This window comes from Ursus americanus, chromosome 22 (assembly GCF_024610735.1).
Source record: "Ursus americanus isolate L20-20 chromosome 22, mUrsAme1.1.p, whole genome shotgun sequence".
Lineage (NCBI taxonomy): Eukaryota > Metazoa > Chordata > Mammalia > Carnivora > Ursidae > Ursus > Ursus americanus.
This window is the reverse complement of record NC_142148.1, coordinates 14,704,531-14,724,169: the sequence shown is the minus strand read 5'-3', so window position 1 is coordinate 14,724,169 and position 19,639 is coordinate 14,704,531. Positions and strand designations below refer to the sequence as shown.

Genomic DNA, 19,639 nt, shown 5'->3' with positions numbered 1-19,639 from the left:
TCAGAAAAGGTAAAATTTAGAAGCTGGAAAAATGTAAGTTTTAGGCATGTGACTCTTTGACACATCGACTTTGAGCAGGTTGGATTTAGGAGACCTGAGGAGAAGAACAAGAGAAGGAGATTGTGGAGAGAAAGCAAAGGAGGAGAGAAGCCTTTAAAAGATGTTGGGGGGCTTCCATCTTAGATGCTTACATCTGTTCTCCAACTTTCTCCATTCAGAACCGTGTCCCTGGCAGCCTGGCTTGGTGAAGGAAAACTGCCAAGTGAAGGTATTGAGACTTCATTTACTATTGGGCGATATTTACCAAAGGATACAACCTAATTGGTGAAGCTCCAGGCCTAGGGTGAACTATCTCTGAGGAGCATGGTAGGGTGCCAGAAATCCTATAAATCACTCACATAGTTTGCCCCAGAAAGCCAGGTTGAGGTGGCAGGATACCCAGTTCTTGAGCCTGGCTCAGAGTGCTCTTGTGATCCTCTGAAGGCAGCCGTGCATAACAAGGCTGATGAACAAAGCAGATGCTCTGTCATCCAATTACAGGTGGGATACGACATAGAAGATAGCTGGGTGATGGTGAGCATGCACTGGGGTGGGCTGGATTCCTGTGGCACTTACACTGCCTTTGCACAAAGAAGGAGGAAGACTGGTGCACACTGACAGAAACACAGTAAATCCAGGGGCGCCTGGGTGGCACAGCGGTTAAGCATCTGCCTTCGGCTCAGGGTGTGATCCTGGCGTTATGGGATCGAGCCCCACATCAGGCTCCTCCACTAGGAGCCTGCTTCTTCCTCTCCCACTCCCCCTGCTTGTATTCCCTCTCTCGCTGGCTGTCTCTATATCTGTCGAATAAAATAAAATAAAAATCTTTAAAAAAAAAAAAAGAAACACAGTAAATCCAAAGCCATGGATTCCATGAAGCTATTCATTTATACGTAAAAATATCATTCTAGATCTAAGTTTTCCAGAACTTTGAGATCTGTTCGATTAAAAAAGAAAAAAAGGCCTCTCAGTCCAGTTTTCCAAGCAAGTTCCTTATTTGCCCTTAAAGAGTTTTGGATCCTGGGGATGCCCAATCTCCTTCTTTGCACACCTCGGGTGCACTAACTGAGCCAGAGGAGAGAAATAAAATCATGCCCAGGCTGCGTACTACTCACATACAGAATTCAGGGTGAATTCTTTGGTCATCTTGACGTACGGTGTAGGACAAGGACAAGGTCCCTAGGCATCACAAAGACACAGAAGGACTGCTGCCCTCAGAATTCAGGATCCTGGGCTTTCCAGATAATGTTAAAGAGGAGAAAGTATTGGATTTAGAGTCAGGAATACTGGTATCTTGTTTCATGTCTGCCCCTTTTACCTGTGGAACCTCAGACAGCTATGTCCCTCTGTCTCAGTTTTCTTATTGGAACACCAGAGACAATCATCTCCATCTCACAGGAATAGTGTTGACACCACCTGGGCAGGGAACTCATCCAAGTAAGCCACAAATTAAAACTCGTACCTCCAGACCCTTACCCACACTCACCTCTCAAGGTGTTGAGTTGAGTGTGTGCTATAACTGGCTGACAGCTCTTTTATGTGGCCTCTTCTTACTTGGGGAGGGGGAGAAGAGGTCGTGGTCTGGAACCAGGGGCAGAGGAGCAGAAAAACAAAGTTCAAAGGCCTAAAAATTAATGGTGTTTTGGGTTGTGGCAGATCTGTAAGTTCTGCCCAGGAACTACATGTTGACCATGTCACAGACTCTTTCCTTTGATACTCTCCCATTCCAAAGTATTGGGTTTTCTTTGATCTGAGCAGTATGTCCTCCTAACTAGGAGGAACACTTTGTACCTTATCACAGTCCTGGCCACCCAAACAGACCCAAGTCTAGAGTCTTTATCTGATGCATCTGAGTCTACCCACAGGTGGGCAGTGAAGGGCAGTCTGTCTATTTGCCTTGGACTTGTTCTGTGCTAATAAGGTCCCACCCAATACTTTCTCTGTATTGGTTCTCTTTTGCTAATTAAAGCATAACACCATCTCCCACCAAATGCCCTGGGGGTTTTATGTGGATAAAAAGAGACTGAATAGGAAGGACTTTAGGAAAGACACATGACCACCCAGTAAATGAGGGAAGTGAAGTGATGGAATCTAGCACCCACATCTTGGCACAAATTTGTGAGTTGAGGGCTGGGGGGATTTTCCCACCAAATATCAGAGAGAAGCTACCATACCCATGATTTGGAGCTTATCAGAAAAAAAGAAGAGTCAAATGGGCAAGGGCCAAGGCTGCCAAGGAGCAGACCTCCTTCTTCCAAACTCTATGTCCAGGAAGATTTCATACACTGACTGGAGACGTCCATGTACAAGTGACTTTTCCCCAGGATACGCCGGATGCTTTGAACAGTGGGAAATGTACGTCAGGATTCTAGGGGCTTGGCTGAGGAGAGTGGACTGTATAGAGACAAAGGCAGAATTCAGGGACCTGGGTACAAAGGTGTGGGAGCAAATGGAAAGGAACTTTGCAAGTGGTGCCACACCTAAAATGATTGACTTGTGGATTCCCAAGTCCTCGCTTTCTATGGCTGGAAAATGATGTTCCGTGCAGGGCAATCACAGCCCTGCCCTGCATCTGGCCCAGGTGTTGGGGTTCCTTAGTGCTCTGTTTGAGGACCAAGGAGGTTCCTCCCAGGATTCCTGCCACACTTGGCTCTGGATCATTCAGACTGGTCTGCAATAAGGCTGTGAAGAATTTGGGAAAACAGCAGGCTCCAGCTCTCACTCACACTATGTGTATATTTTATACATACACGCACATATACTTACAAATATTACACATGTATATACATATATACACTCATAATATATATACACATGTAACACATACGTAACACATATATACACATATATGTATAAACAGACATGCATATATATACATATGCATATGTATATATACATGTACATGTGTGCATATGGTTTTATGTATACATACATACACATTAGTATGTATATATACATCATATTATACATATTATTATATATGATTATATATACACATACATATTACACTTATATATAATACCTGCTCATGTATTTTTGATTTGTAATGAGCCTATGCATTCTTCCAAAACTGTAAGGTTGTGTGGTTGGTGTCTGCTTTCATAGTCGCCATTCCTGAGCTCTTCATAAATCCTAGTGATTGCTTATTCCACAGGTATTTGCATATTTTAATTGAGACATAATTGACATATAACATTACATTAGTTTCAGCTATACAGCCTAATGATTCATGTGAAATCATCATCACAATAAATTTAGCTAACATTCATCACCACATGATTATACTTTTTTTTTATTGTGATGAGAGGGGTTTTTTTTAAAGATCTTATTTTTTTATTTGAGAGAGACAGCATCAGTAGGGGGAGTGGGGAGTGGCAAGCAGACCCTCTGATCAACAGGGAGCCTCACCTGGGGATTGATCCCAGGACCTGAGATCATGACTTGAGCTGAAGTCACATGCTTAACCAACTGAGCCACCCAGGCACCCTAGTGATGGGAGCTTTAAGATCTATTCTCTTAGCAACTCTTCAATATAGAACACAGTCTTGTTCACTATAGTCACCAAGCAATACAGTACATCCCCAGGACTTATTTATTTTATAACTGGAAGTTTGTACCTTTTGACCCTCCTCACCCATTTTCCTCACACCCTACCTGCCACCTCTGGCAACCCCCAAACTATTCTTTGTATGTACGAGCTTGGGCTGTCTTTGTTTTCTGGCCACAAATACATGAGATCATACAGTATTTGCATTTGTAAAGGGATCCAATTTCCAAAGGAAAAATGGCTGATGATGAAAATTTAAGCATCCCTTAGGAATCCTTTTTCGATAGGGAGGTCTGTACAGTTGACCACAGGTTAAAGGGTGAGGATCGTATGTCTCTGGGTAAAACTATCCCACCCCAAAAACACTGAAAGAGGAGACAGTTTGTGGAGATCTGTCCACAGCCACAAGGGTAAACAAGGAGGCAGGGGAGAAGGAAAGGCTGAGGGGTGCCCCCCAAGGGAGTAGGTGGTAAAGCCTGTCAACAGGAAGAAATAACTTAAGTTGAAGGACAAGGTAGAGTAATTGACTCTGACCTCACACAACAGGAAAAGGTCCCTGACTCGGGATTCACCTCCTCACTCGATAAAACCAGAACAAACTCCCCACATGTTCTGATCTTTCAGAGAGTAGAGGTAGTTCACTTGAAATGGCTGTTTTGAGTCCCTATGTCTACGCCTGGCTCTGCCACCAATCCACGTGGAGTTGGCGGATCTGCTTGGGTAAGTATGCAAATCCCCCCAACTTCTGGACCAAAAGTTTTTTCTTCTAAGAGTCCAATTCCAAGGCCAGGTCTTAATACCCAGCATAAAATAAGAGGTGAGAGAGTTCTTCTGGTCTCTGGGGCTTGCTTTGTGATGTTGGGAAGCAAGATTGGAGAGAAGACAAATGTGCTGCATTGAGCACATACTGTGTGCCAGGTACTATGAAGGTGTTTATAGATATCATCTTATTTCATCTTCATCATGGAGGTGCCAAGATTTAATGAGTGAACTAAATCTATAGAGGTCATAAGACTGTCCCGGTGTTATGACACTGGTGAATATTGGGGTCAAGATTCAACTCCCCATCTGCCTTACAAAAAAACCTATGAACTTTCCTCTGCTACTCAAACGTTTATAGACAATAAAGGATTCATTCCTGCCCATTATCTCCTGACTTACACTGTGGTGCCTTACAAGGTTTGGGGAAATTGACACTCATCCTCTGTTGAGTTAAACATGATTTAAGCATGTTTAATTATAAAACCAGTTCTCCGCCCCCCTCCATATATATGTGTGTGTATATATAGGTATACATGCATACATGTGTGTATTTATTTACTTATACTTAAAATACCTACTTAACTCTTACACCCATAAATTCCAACTTTCTTATATTGGTCTAAAAAATAAAACATTATGGTTGTGGGGCGTCTGGGTGGCTCAGTCAGTTAAGTGTCTGACTCTTGGTTTCTGCTCAGGTCATGATTTCAGGGCTGTGAGATTAAGCCCTGGGTCAGGCTCCCTATTCAGCTTGAGGTCTGCCTGAGATTCTCTCTCTCCCTTTCCCTCTGCCCCTCCCCCTGCTCCCTCTCTTTCTCTCTTTATAAAACAAATAAATAAGCCTTTAACAAAAGATTTATGGGGGTGCCTGGATGGCTCAGTTGGTTTAACATCTGCCTTTGGTTCAGGTCACGATCCCACAGTCCTGGGATTGACTCCCACATGGGGCTCCTTGCTTAGCGGGAAAACTGCTTCTCCCTCTGCCTGCTGCTCCCCCTGCTTATGCTCTCTCTCTCTCTCTCTCTGACAAATAAATCAATAAAATATTTTTTTAAATACTTTTAAAAAGTTAAAAAAAAGTTTTATGGTTGAGAATTCTCAACATATGTCTTCTTTGGAGAAGTGTCTGTTCATGTTTTCTGCCCATTTTTTGACTTGATTATTTATTTTTTGGATGTTGAGTTTGAGAAGTTCTTTATAGATCTTGGATACCAGCCCTTTATTTGTAATGTCATTTGCAAGTATCTTCTCCCATTCTGTAGGTTGCCTTTTAGTTTTGTTGACTGTTTCTTTTGCTGTGCAGAAGCTTTTTATCTTGATGAAGTCCCAAAAGTTCATTTTCACTTTTGTTTCCTTTGCCTTTGGAGATGTATCTTGAAAGAAGTTGCTGTGGCCCATGTCAAAGAGGTTACTGCCTATTTTCCTCTAGGATTTTAATGGATTTCTGTCTCACATCGAAGTCTTTCATCCATTTTGAGTTTATCTTTGTGTTTGGTGTAAGAGAATGGTCCAGTTTTATTCTTCTGCATGTGGCTGTACAATTTTCCCAGCACCATTTATTTAATAATAATTTTTTATTATGTTATGTTAGTCACCATACAGTACATCCCAAGTTTTTGATGTAAAGTTCCATAATTCATTACTTGCGTATAACACCCAGTGCTCCATGCAATATGTGCCCTCCTTAATACCCATCACCAGCCTATCCCGATTGCCCACCCCTCTCCCCTCTAAAGCCCTCAGTTTGTTTCCCAGAGTCCATAGTCTCTCATGGTTCATTCCCCCTTCTTTTTACCCCCCCTTCCTTCTTCCCTTTCTTCTACCGATCTTCCTACTTCTTATGTTCCATAAATGAGTGAAATCATATGATAATTATCTTTCTCTGCTTGACTTATTTCGCTTAGCATTATCTCCTCCAGTCCCGTCCATGTTGCTGCAAATGTTGTGAAATCATTCTTTTTGATGGCTGAGTAATATTCCATTGTATACATGGACCATATCTTCTTAATCCAGTCATCTGTTGAAGGGCATCTCGGCTCCTTCCACAATTTGGCTGTTGTGGACAATGCTGCTATGAACATTGGGGTGCATATGCCCTTCTCTGCACTACATCTGTATCTTTGAGGTAAATACCCAGTAGCCAGTAGCATTTATTGAAGATACTGTCTTTTTTCCTTTGGATATTCTTTCCTGCTCTGTTGAAGATTAGTTGACCATAGAGTTGAGGGGCCAAATCTTGGCTTTCTGTTCTGTTCCATTGATCTATGTGTCTGTTTTTGTGCCAGTACCATGCTGTCTTGATGATCACAGTTTTGCATTATAGCTTGAAGTCAGGCAACATGATGCCCCCAGCTTTGGCTTTCTTTTTCAACATTCCCTTGGAGATTAAGGGTCTTTTCTGGTTCCATACAAATTTTAGGATTGTTTGCTTCAGCTCTTTGAAAAATCCCAATGATATTTTAATGGCACTGAAAGTGTAGCTTGCTCTGGGCAGCACAGACAATGTTTTGTCCTCCAATCCATGAGCATGGAATGTTTTTCCATATTTTTGTGTCTTCTTTCAATTTCTTTCATAAGTGTTCTGTAGTTTCTGGAGTATAGATCCTTTGTCTCCTTAATTAGGTTTATTCCTAGGTATTTTATGGTTTTTGGTTCTATTGTAAATGGAATTGATTCCTTAATTTCTCTTTCTTCTATACACTCTTGTTAGTGTATAGAAATGCAACAGAAGGGGAAATGAACCATGAGAGACTATGGACTCTGGGAAACAAACTGAGGGCGTCAGAGGGGAGGGTGGGGGAATGGGACAGGCTGGTGATGGGTATTAAGGAGGGCACGTATTGCATGGTGCACTGGGTGTTATACGCAAGTAATGAATCATGGAACTTTACATCAAAAACTAGGGGTGTACTGTATGGTGACTAACATAATATAATAAAAAATATTATTAAAAATAAAATTTAAAAAATGCAACTGATTTATGTGCATTGATTTTGTATCCTGCCACATTGCTGAATTGCTGTATGAGTTCTAGTAATTTGAGGGTGGAGTCTTTTGGGTTTTCCACATAAAGTATCATGTCATCTGCGAAGAGAGAGAGTTTGACTTCTTCTTTGCCCATTTGAATGCCTTTATCTTTATTGTTGTTGTTGTCTGATTGTTGATGCTAGGACTTCTAGTACTATATTGAACAATAGTGGTGAGAGTGGGCATCGCTGTCATGTTGCTGACCTTAAGAGAAAAGCTCACAGCTTTTCCCCATTGAGAATGATATTTGCTGTGGGCTTTTCATAGATGGCTTTTATGATATTGAGGAATGTACCCTCTATCCCTACACTCTGAAGAGTTTTAATCAGGAAAGGATGCTGTATTTTGTCAAATGCTTTTTCTGCACCAGTTGAGAGGATCATATGGTTCTTTCTTTTCTTTTATTAATGTGCTCTATCACATTGATTTTTTTTGCGAATGTTGAACCACCCTTGCATCACAGGAATAAATCCCACCTGGTCGTGTTGGATAATCCTTTTAATATAATGTTGGATCCTATTGCCTAGGATCTTGGTGAGTATTTTAGCATCCATGTTCATCAGGGATATTAGTCTGTAACTCTCCTTTTGGGTGGGGTCTTTGCCTGGTTTTGGTATCAGGGTAATGCTGGCTTCATAGAATGAGTTTGGAAGTTTTCCTTCTGTTTCTATTTTTTGAAACAGCTTTAGGAGAACAGGTATTATTTTTTCTTTAAAAGTTTTGTAGAATTCCCCTGGAAAGCCATCTGGCCCTAGACTCTTTTTTGGGGGAGGTTTTTTGTTTGTTTGTTTGTTTGTTTGTTTGTTTTAAAGATTTTATTTATTTATTCGACAGAGAGAGAGACAGCCAGCGAGAGAGGGAACACAAGCAGGGGGAGTGGGAGAGGAAGAAGCAGGCTCATAGCAGAAGAGCCTGATGTGGGACTCGATCCCATAACGCCGGGATCACGCCCTGAGCTGAAGGCAGACGCTTAACCACTGTGCCACCCAGGCGCCCGGGGGAGGTTTTTGATAATTGAAACATTTGAGTGATAAATTTCATATGCCAGTCTAAGAAGAATATTAAGATCAAAACAATACTGAATAATATATCTAAATAACTAAAAAATAATTAGTAGTAATTAAATAATTATTAATCAAATAAATCAAATAATCAAAATTTGTCTTCTCTTCTCCACTGGCACATGAAGAACTGGAACTAAAGCATACTTTTATACTTATCTTAAAAATTTATGAGAAAACAGATAATAATGCCATAAAAAATTCTCAAATTATAATAAAGGAACTATATCATATGTCCATTGACAGATAAATGGATAAAGAAGATGTGGTATATATACAAGGGAATACTACTCAACCATCAAATAAAATGTAATCTTGCCATTTGAAATGACGTCAATGGAACTAGAGGATATTCTGCTAAGCGAAATAAGTCTACCAGAGAAAGACAATTCTCATATGATCTCACTCATATGTGGAATTTAAGAAACAAAACAGACGATCATAGGCAAAGGGAGGGAAAAATAAAACAAGACGAAATTAAAGAGGGAGACAATCCATAAGAGACTCTTAATCATAGGAAACAGACTGAGGGTTGCCGGAGGGGAGGGTGGCAGAGAAATGAGGTAACTGGATGATGAACATTAAGGAGGGCATGTGATGTAATGAGCACTGTGTATTATACAAGACTGTTGAATTACTGAACTATGCCTCTGAAACTAATAATACACTATGTGTTAATTGAATTTAAATTAAAAATAAATAAATAAATAAACTATCAAAAAAAAGAAAATGCTCAACATAATATATTGTCTAGATAATCAGTAATTAGTACAATGTAAATGCTTAACAATAGGCATTTATTTTAAGTGAGACATGTGTGATTATGGAAAACCATATTGTGAAAAATTTACCTAATTAATTGGGAGTGGGACAAGATGGGTAACAAAGGTGGTGATTCCAAATATGAGAAAGCATTAGATTGTTTGCATTAAATATGCAAACAAAGGAATGGTAATACAAAGAGGCACACATTAATTCTCCGCAGTTAGATTATCATAATTTTTTTAAATTATACTCTTCTCTTTTTTCCTGTAAATTATCTTATAATTAAAAATGTAGGAAAAATTGTTTACAAAGGTGAAGGTTAGTCCTGTGAGAGCAGGAATCCTCTGCAGAAGGCCCAGTCCCACAGAGAACAGGCTGTGGTAAGGGCAGGCTAAGGGGAGGAAACAGGGCTCCTTGTCTGGTCAGTGGAAGCAGGGAGGAGCCCAGGATAACCACCCAGCTCTCCAGGAGAGTCTGTGCCAGACTGAGCGCTCTCCACTCTGCTCAGAGTCATGTCAGCCCAGGCTCTGCTACTCGTCCTGTTCCTCTGTGTGCTGCTGCCGCAGGCCCAGGGAGGGCACTGTAACCTGAAGATGATGCAGAGTAGGTGATGGACTAGGGCACAGGGAGGGGGAGGGGGCCAGGAGGGGCTGTGTGCCTTCTGAGGAGGACCTGGGAATTGAAACTTTCAGCACATCCTGCTCAGACCACAGCACTATGAAGACTCTGGGTCCTCCCAAACCGTGGCCCTCTGGCCCTTTTACTCAGTCCTGGGAACAGTGATGGGGGTGGAGGGAGAGCCTACATCTTTTGATTCTCCATTCCAAATACCCAGACACAAACGGTACATACAGTAGTGAAAGGTACATATTGGGCTGAGAATCACATGGGGAAACCAAACAACTGTTCTTAGATTTCTGCACGCATGTGACACGTCACATCCAGAAATGTTGGTGGGAATAGGTGTAGAATGAAAGGACCTTGGGAAAGCAGATTTTGGGGTGCACAGCGTCAAGTCAAAGTTATCATCGGAGGAAGCAGGATGGTGGCAGTGGAAGGGAAATAGTGCAAGTGGTATTTTCTGGGAAGAGGCAAGGGCCCTGGAGAAAGTGACAGGGACAGGAGAGAGGGGGCAGAGTGGGAAGTCCTCTTCCTCTCTGGACCCTGCAAGTTCTGGAGAGTGGGGAGGGTCTGCAGGGTGTCTCAGTCTCTGCTGAGTTCTCAGAGTGTAGATTCCACGGGGGGCATCACCAAGGCCATGATTAACATGGGGGACACAGTCCTGGTTGCAGAGTATACAGAGGGCCCAGGAAGGCCAGATATTGAGATCTGTTGGGGGGAAATGGTGAATATAGGATTTAAGATACTACCAATCACCAGGATTGTGTAAAGGGCAGAACGTAAGTTCCCTGAAAAGTCCAAGAGCGTCATTTGTCGATCTAGGTTCTGTGGTCTTCGGGAGAGGCTTTAAGCAGGAGAGGAATACTCTCAAGGGATCTGGTTGCACTGACCCTGTTCCTGCTCTGCTTCAGAAACAGAGCTGTTCAAAGAAATCAAAGTCTGTGGAAAGCACACCAGCATATAAATGTGCAGATGTCCATGTGAATATAATCAAGGCTGTCAAACAAATAACACATGTTGTTCAACCTTCTGCAGCAACATTCGCATGAGCCTCCAGGTGAGTGCATGAGGGGGCTGGGCTGTGCCTCCTGCTCCCCCAAACCTCTATTCATACAAAGGCACGAGGACCTCAGATCCTGGGCACCAGGATGTCAACAGGAAAGCACCCTCCCCGCTGTCTGTTCTGCTTGTTCCTGTCAAATAAACCAGAACAAATGTCCACAGACTTGCCTGTTTTACTCCCAGTGCTTGTGATCATTGAGGACCCAGTGCAGACCCCAGAGTGGCCCCCTCACGGGGTCCAGGCCTCTGATCTCTCTCCCCTTGTCACTCCTCTCTATTCTCTCTCCCATTGGCCCCCGCACCCCTGCCAGGTCCCCGAGGACCAGGCTCATTGTTGATTTGCTCACTGAACCAGTGCTCCCAGGGCAGAAACTGTCCATGTGTGGTATCTCCCAGTGCTAACCAGAACATTCCTCAGCCTGGGGTCAGATGGGCCAAGTTAAACATGAGGTAGGTGGAGGCTAGACCCTGGTCACAGAGTAGGAGGCCCCCAGGGAGGCCTCTTCTTAAATTTAATCCACCCCCATCCCGGTCTCCCCATTCTCCTTGTGAGGTTCCGGTTACTGTCCCTTTACGATGAAGAAAACCAATCCAAGGGAAGTTAAGTGACACGCTCAAGGCAAAAGAGAGTGAGAGGTCATGATGTGGCTGGAGGAGGATGTTTGTGTGGACCTCCTGTTTGCTCACAGCTCCTCCACTATGGGGAGACCATGTGCAGGGAAGTGAGTGTCTACACTAGCATCTCCCACCCCGTCCTCCACCACTATGGCCACTCTTGGGATGGGGCCTGGAACAAGGTGCCAGGACCTGAGACTCCAGGGCCTTCCATCAGCTGAATAGTCCCCACCTTTCCCCAAACCCCCTCCATTCTCTCTCTTTTCTAATCCAGGGAGAAACCATGTGGTGGGGAACAGGTGGTTCACAGTGATGTTACTAAAGATTAATTGGCTACTAATGCTCTCAGGTGAATCATTGGACTTTAATCATTGGGGGACAGGCTCCTGACCACTCTGCGCAAGCACAGCTGCTCTGAGGTGGTCCTGGGCTAAATCCAGGGACGAGGTCACATGTGCCCAGTGGAGTGATATGGAGTCAAGTCGGAAGAGTTCAAGGCAGGCAGGTGGGCCTTGCTGGAGGCAGGTGTGCAGTGTTACACTCCAGTCCAGTGCTTCCTGCTGGGCCTCAGTGAAGGATTGCCCAGAGGAGGAAACGTGCCTCTCTCAGGCCAGAGCGTCTGGCCCACCTCAGAAGCATCCCAGGGCTCCTGGTACCAGAGGAGCTTCTCCACCTCTCCTGGGACCTGCCCTTGGACCAGGAGACCTTAGGAAAGACACCACGATCAACCAGCCCTTGGACAAGGAGATCTTAGGAAAGAGATTATGATCAACCAGCAGCACAGCCATCATCAGACACAGGTGGGTGGTAAGGGCATGCTCTGCAGGAGTGCTTCCTCACATAGCCTGACTCTGCAAGCATCTTCCCAGTGCTTGGCCATGCCCCAAACACCCTGGGAGAGACTATTAAGAGAGGCAAGGTTACCTGCCAGAGCCCACATAGGGAGTGACCTCCCATGTCTACGATCAGTGCTCCTTACCATGTGGGTACACCATGCTGCCAGCTGACCTAGTCCTTGCCCCTGGCATGAGCCCCTCGACCATGAATTCTATTGGAAGCAGCTGGTCTTCTCCATCGTGATAACTGGTGGCCTGGCCTGTGTTCCACAGGGCTCTCTGGACACTCCACCCTGCCCCAGTGGACTCAGAGGCTACACCTAGAATGCTTTGACTGGAAGGAGTGCTTGCCTGGCCAGCACTCCATGTTCTGTCCTATGGAACAGTTGTGTGCCCCTGTGGTAGGTCGAGTGGAGGAGTGGGGACCCCTGCAAGGCCTTGACTCTCATGGAGGCAGAGGAGGGAGTAAACATGAATTCTGCCATGACCTGGGTGTCCAAAAAGCCAAGTTCCAACATGCAGAGAATTGTTGATCAGGCTGGTCTGTCTGACAAACACATGACCTCACAGTTGTCATGGCTTCTGCAGTGATTGTTCTCTCTTCATGCTCCAGCCATGCTCCTTCTCTATGTCAGTGCAGATGGCAGGACTCTAGAAGTAATTTGCACATCTCATACACCATGATGATGGTCAACTCCTGCTTCATTTCCATCCTTTGGGTGCCCCTCATGCTCACAAGTGGGTCCATACTGATGCCTTCACCCACGAAGTGTGTCCCACCACCATCTCCGGTAGTAGTCTGTGTCATAACAAACCTAGGGTGCCTAGTTAAGGAGCTATAGGAAGTTCTGGAATGCAAGATTTGCGTTTAGGTGCCAAGTGCAAGACCTACCACCAAGAAATGCCTATTGGCCCAAATATAATTAGAATAGGCATAACATGCAGGATTCGAGGAAAGCTCTATCCCGAGGCAGTTGTTTCTAAGCCTAAAATCTACCATTAAAATTACATTCTCTGGGAGTGCATACCCAACAGTGAGTGCAGTGTCTGTGCAGTGTCTTAACTTGGGAAGTGTTCACTCCTCCCTGGAAAGCATTAGTGAGTGGGTGTGAGAAGGTAGAAGAATCTATATGAGAGGAAACCATGCATCTGAATTCTAAGGATATTCTGGGTCACTGTTGCTGGGCATATGGTGGTCCCTTTTTGTGGGAATTCAGATTTCTTTTATTGGTGGAATGCTTTCTAGTTTTTAATATTGGTAACTTTGGGGTTTTTTTGAAAACTCCAATTATGTTTATTTATTTAGATTTTCTTTGTCTATCTTCTTTACTAAACTTTCTCTCTCTGTTTTTACTTTTTGCATTTTATTTGTGATCTCTTGTCTTCTTTTTTTTTTTAAGTCCAATTAGCCAAGGTATAGTACAGCATTCATTTTTGATATAATGTTCAAAGATTCAGGTTGAATATTGTCTTCTTTCATTCTTTTTCAATGTCTCTTATAGTTCAGTTGAATTTATTCTGTCTCGAAATCTTGTAACAATCTTTATTTCTGAGATGACCTTTAACTTTTTCTTTGATTTTTTTTTTTTGTTCTGTCCACCTCTTACTTCGTGTCTTCCTGGATTTTTGCTACTTATGTGCTGAGTTTTTAAACTTCTGATTCAAGGTATTTTTTCATCTATTAAAATCTTTGTTCACAGATATTTATTTCATTAAAGTTGCAGGTGTTGTATTACCCTTCTCCCTGACAAGGTATTTCTGGTGGGAGAATTTTTTTTTCTGCAGAAATATTTCAGTTTTCATTCGTTCTATTTTCTTTAATAGTAGTTTTACATTGAAGTTGTCTAATAAAACCCCATTAACTTTGTAACATCTTGTTTTAATAGACCAGCAGTGACAGTTTTATGCTCAAATTGTTCTAGGCTTTGGCCACTGGAAACTCTTTAAGGTTGGTTCCTGTTTCCCATTCTTTGACTTTATAGCATTTCCTTACTTTCTGACCCTAAAAGATACTCCACTCTCATCTTGTATTTTCTAAGCCTAGTTCTAGAATTAGCCATTTCTCCAAGAAGACTTGGCCATTTATTGGAGAATGGTTTTAAAAACCAAGATCTGGGCTCCTGGTGTGCTTATTGCTACTGTGGTATCACTGCTTCCAGGCATAGCCAGGAAATATACACATATGTAACTAATCCATGTATATACACATATCTATTTTACTTCTGTATCTGTCTCTCTGTATATATATTGAGCTGAATGTGGGCTCATATTGATGTCTCTGACTCAAATCCAGTACCGTGAGGGCTCATTCTAGCCTTCCATTTTGCTTATTTGTAACTTCTTTTCTCTTACAGTTAGAAACATGGCTCCTATCATCCCCACTTATTTACTTATTTGCCCAATCTTATATACATCTTGTATGCATTTAAGTCATTTTCGAATTTTTACCGAGGGGTGCCTGGGTGGCTCAGTCGGTTAAGTGTCCAACGCTTGATTTTGGCTCAGATCATGATCTCAGGATCATGAGATCAAGCCCCGTGTCCAGCTCCAAGCTGGGCATGAGGACTGCTTAGGATTCTCTCTCTCCCTCTCCCTCTTCCCCTCCCCCCTGTTCACGCACACTTTCTCTCTCTTTCTCTCTCTCTCTCTCTCAAAAAAATAAAATAATAAAATAAAATAAAAAGAATTATTTACCCACACCTTGTGAGAAACAAATTTACCAGAGACCTGCTTTCTGAAAAACCAAATGAAAGAGCTACTTGCCAGTTACCCACATCAAAATGACATACTAGAAATATACTTCTATATTGTGAAACCCATGAGATTAGCCTGTCAGTTCTAAGGTAACCAGATGAGGAAGCAAGAGTTAGAGGCTATGCAGCCTGTAGGATGGGAACAATTTGGGGGGTATAATAGGGCAGTCAAAGATAGTGGAAGGGAGTTGAAAAAGCCAAAAACCACTGGTGATAAATGAGTTTATTTGTCAAGGATTTGCTCTTGCCCAGCCCTCAGTGTGAACAGACTGGTGTCCTGCTGGGAGATTAGAGTTTAGACCTCATGCAAAGATTTCCTGCAAGACAGAAAGGTTATATACTCTGAGGCTAAGGGAACTCTGAGGAACAAGCATTCATTCCCAAGCTTAATTTATCCATTCCCGCCAGACTCTGGGACACAAGTACTCTATGTAGTGCTAAAAATTGTACACTTCTGGGGTGGGGAGGTGGGTTTGGTTCATTGAACAGAGAAATGTAGAAATTTGGGGACTGGCTGGGCCAAAAGCGTTCATTGAAAGGTCTGACGATGGAGGCAATGGTTAGAAATTTGGACAAAAACTGGGAAAAGAACAAATGATTGAGTAATATAATGAGGACAACATAGGCATTAATTATATAATAAAAGAAACAATGTGCCCCAAGCTGGTGTCTTGGTTTATTTGCCAGTGAACTGCTGTCCAGGTTTAGGGGACATTTTCTTCCACTATTTTTGTGCCTAGGATTTGGAGTGTCTCAGTCTTCTGTTTATGAATAATAGCATCTGAGAATCAGTGAAGACCTATGCCCAAGTACGCCTCCCAACTCACTTTATTTTTCCAACAGATGTTTCCACAATAGGTCCAGCAGCATGTATAATTTTTGTTTGTACATTTAAGGGCCCTAGAACACTTCTTGGTACATTCAATGACAGTTGGCTCTCCCCAGCACTCCTCGATGAACATTTCATCCCCTGTAATTGACATAAGATGGAAAGATGCTGACAGGGGCCACATAGCCAAGGTGGGAAGAAAAGTCCTTCATAAGCTTAACAGCCCCTCCTAGAATCCAAACCCCACCAAGCCCCACCCAGGTATCCATCTGCCCTATGAGAAAATCTCTGTACTGAGCCTCCTCGTTACATCTTCACAGATCTCTGCCTTCTCTGCTCCCACAGGCCTCTCGGGCCTCATCAAGCCTCCTGGAGATGGGATTCAGCATACCCCCCACACACTCGTGAGTCCTCCTATAAAATCTACATTTCAGTAACAGGAGACCTCAGGGCCCAAGGCAGCCTCTAGCCTCATTACCATACCTACTTCCTAATGTGGGAAGCCAGACCAGGGAGAATAAGGAACAGATTCTCTCCCTTTTTCTTCTCTTTCTTGTTGACCCTGCCTTTAAGAGCAGCTTCTCACCAAATTCTTCTCTCTCTCACCCATTCTTTTGGCACCTTCCACTGATTCCATTTTCTCATCATACGTCCCTCAGCTTTGCCCCACTAGGGACACATCTCATGTCTCTTTTCTATCTTTTCACATTCTGAAAGATCCTGCCACTGAAACTAAAGGTATATATTAAGAAATCAGAGGAGGGGGGAATGGGATAGGCTGGTGATGGGTAGTAAGGAGGCCACGTATTGCATGGTGCACTGGGTGTTATACGCAACTAATGAATCATGGAACTTTACATCAATATAAATGTATGTACTGTATGGTGACTAACATAATATAATATAATATAACATAATATAATAAATAAATAAAATAACATAACATAATAAAAAATATTATTATAATTTTAAAAAAGAAAGAAAAAGAAATCCCCCTATAGGGGTGCCAGGGTCCTCAGTTGTTGAGCGTCTGCCTTTGGCTCAGGGCGTGATCCTGGCATTCTGGGATAGAGCCCCACATCAGGCTCCTCTGCTGGGAGCCTGCTTCTTCCTCTCCCACTCCCCCTGCCTGTGTTCCCTCTCTCTCTGGCTGTCTCTCTCTCTCTGTCAAATAAATAAATAAAATCTTTTTTTAAAAAAATCCCCCTATAGTAGTCATCAAAGTACACAGCTAAGGCACAGAGCTTCTGGAAGTACAGAAAAATATGGTAGCCTGACATGGAAAACTAACATATCTTTATAACTTATGGAATGTATATAAAAGGTGACAGGTACCCATTGCCACTTTCCAGGTTGGAAGAGGAGACATCGAAGGACCTCAACTTAGACATTTCTTAGATCTCTGTGCATAAAAAAAAGTCTCCGAATCTCCAACAGGTGACCCAGGGAAGGTGGGTCCTAAACCCTGAGTCAGATGTGCCAGACACAATACCCCTTCACTTATCCAGGAACAAGCACAGTACCCCCATCGCACAGTACCCCTGCCTCCAGGCTAATCACCTACAGCTGTGTTTTTCCTTCATCACTCCCAGCACAGACAGTAGCACCATACAGAGGAAGGTCATGAGTTGAGGTGTCCAGAGCTTCATGATGCTGACCGTATATGTCTGAATATATATTGTCAGGATGTGTTTTCCCTCTCCAGTTGCTGCTGGAAATTGAGAGATATAAACAGAGTTGTGAAGCAAATATAAGTGCTTATAGAATTTCTTTCCTTATTCCTCCTTGACCCCACCCACCCAACAACAGGCACACACCTAAGCTGAACGCTGGCTTTGGGAAAAGGTTTCTCCCCATCTCACACTTCATGCCTTTTATAGAAAAAAAAAATTTTTTAATGTGTTGCCTTCCCTGGATTAAAAGAGAATTCAAATCCAACTGACAAAATTCTTAAAACATAAAAAAGTACAAAGAAGACAATGAAATATTTCTAGGAACTCCACTATGTTGGTGTACGTTATTCTGTCTTCTGTACGCGTCCATAAAACTGAAATCGTATCAGACTTGCTGTCTTTATCTTGACTTTTTATTTAAAAATGTGCAACATGATATTTGGGGCACCTGAGTGGCTCAGTCAGTTAAGCGCCCAACTCTTGATTCCTGCTCAGGTCATGATCTCAGGGTCGTGAGATTGAGCCCTGTGTTGGGCTCTGTGCTGAGCGTGGAGCCTGCTTAAGATTCTCTCTCTCCCTCTCCCTCTGCTGCTCCCCCACCCACTGGCTTGCATGCTCTCACTCTCTCTAAAAAAAATTAAAAATTTTAAAATTAAAAAAAAATTGTAACATGATATTAAAATTAAAGTTTTGGCCAAGACCTTTGGATAGCCCCTAAAATGAGCTTGTGAGACAGATCAACCTGGAGTTTAAAGGAAATCTACTCAAAAACTTATGTTAAATTTTTGCGAAAAGTAAGTCAAGTACCTGGCCATTTTCCACATTTAAAATAAGTCAGGATTTTAAGAGTCACCAACCGCTTTTTGGTCATCTTTCTCTCTTGTTTTTAAAGAATGCTGTGCTCTTTCTGGTTTCTCTCATCTATGGAATGGTTTCTCTCATCTATGGAACATAAGAACTAGGAAGATCGGTAGGAGAAGAAAGGGATAAAGAAAGGGGGTGTAATCAGAAGGGGGAATGAAGCATGAGAGACTATGGACTCTGAGAAACAAACTGAGGGCTTCAGAGGGGCGGGGGGTGGGGGAATGGGATAGGCTGGTGATGGGTAGTAAGGAGGGCACGTATTGCATGGTGCACTGGGTGTTATATGCAACTAATGAATCATCGAACTTTACATCAAAAACCAGGGATGTACTGTATGGTGACTAACATAATATAATGAAAAAATATTATTATAAAAAAAAAGAATGCTGTGCTCTTTTAATTCCAACTCACTAGAAAGGCTTTAAGAATACCTTGCACAGGGGTGCCTGGGTGGCTCAGTCGTTAAGTGTCTGCCTTCGGCTCAGGGCGTGATCCTGGCATTATGGGATCGAGCCCCACATCAGGCTCCTCCGCTATGAGCCTGCTTCTTCCTCTCCCACTCCCCCTGTTTGTGTTCCCTCTCTCGCTGGCTGTCTCTATCTCTGTCAAATAAATAAATAAAATCTTTAAAAAAAAAAAAAAAAGAATACCTTCCATAGAGCTTTATATTTGCCCCCAAGGTTTTGTGGAGACATAGGCAGATGTCTGAGTCACACCAGAGAAACAAAGGATAAGAAGCGACCTATGGCCACAGCAAGAGGCTATAGCATCCGCTATGGCATTTGATAAGGCAAGGTATGCAAGAAAGCCAGTGTGGATTTGCACTAGATTCATGTCAGGCAGGCTGCCTGGGACAGCCATGGGACCTCAGCAGAAGGAAGTCGAAAGCAAGTGGCCAGATGCCTAGGGTCTTGGAAAGGTGTCAGAAAGGAGGTGGGTTCAGCCATATCAAGACAACCACGGGTAAGAAACGTCCATCAGTTGGGGCTGGGGGAAGACTCGAAGAACCCGTGAAACCACCCACAACAGAGTCAACTTTAATCAATACTAAGCCCCCAAAGCACAAAGCACAAAGGTACAATAATCTTTGCCAAAAAGAGCTATCCTGACTTCCTCATCTCTTCTCCCTCCTCCACTTCCCAACATGGCGCTTAGCCGGCCACAGGAGAAAAGGAAACTGGCCAC

General features: G+C 43.0%; 1 protein-coding gene across 1 annotated transcript; it reads right to left on the bottom strand.

Moving 5' to 3' along the window:
- WFDC11 (WAP four-disulfide core domain 11) lies at positions 1-17,584 on the bottom strand. Its single transcript, XM_087853938.1, has 4 exons — positions 17,482-17,584; positions 15,916-16,058; positions 1,526-1,620; positions 1-94 (listed from the first exon to the last, which is right to left on the bottom strand). The coding sequence occupies exons 1-4, from the start codon at positions 17,564-17,566 to the stop codon at positions 1-3; spliced, it is 417 nt and encodes a 138-aa protein (XP_087710064.1). The 5' UTR covers positions 17,567-17,584.
- Between the last annotated feature and the right edge of the window lie 2,055 nt (positions 17,585-19,639).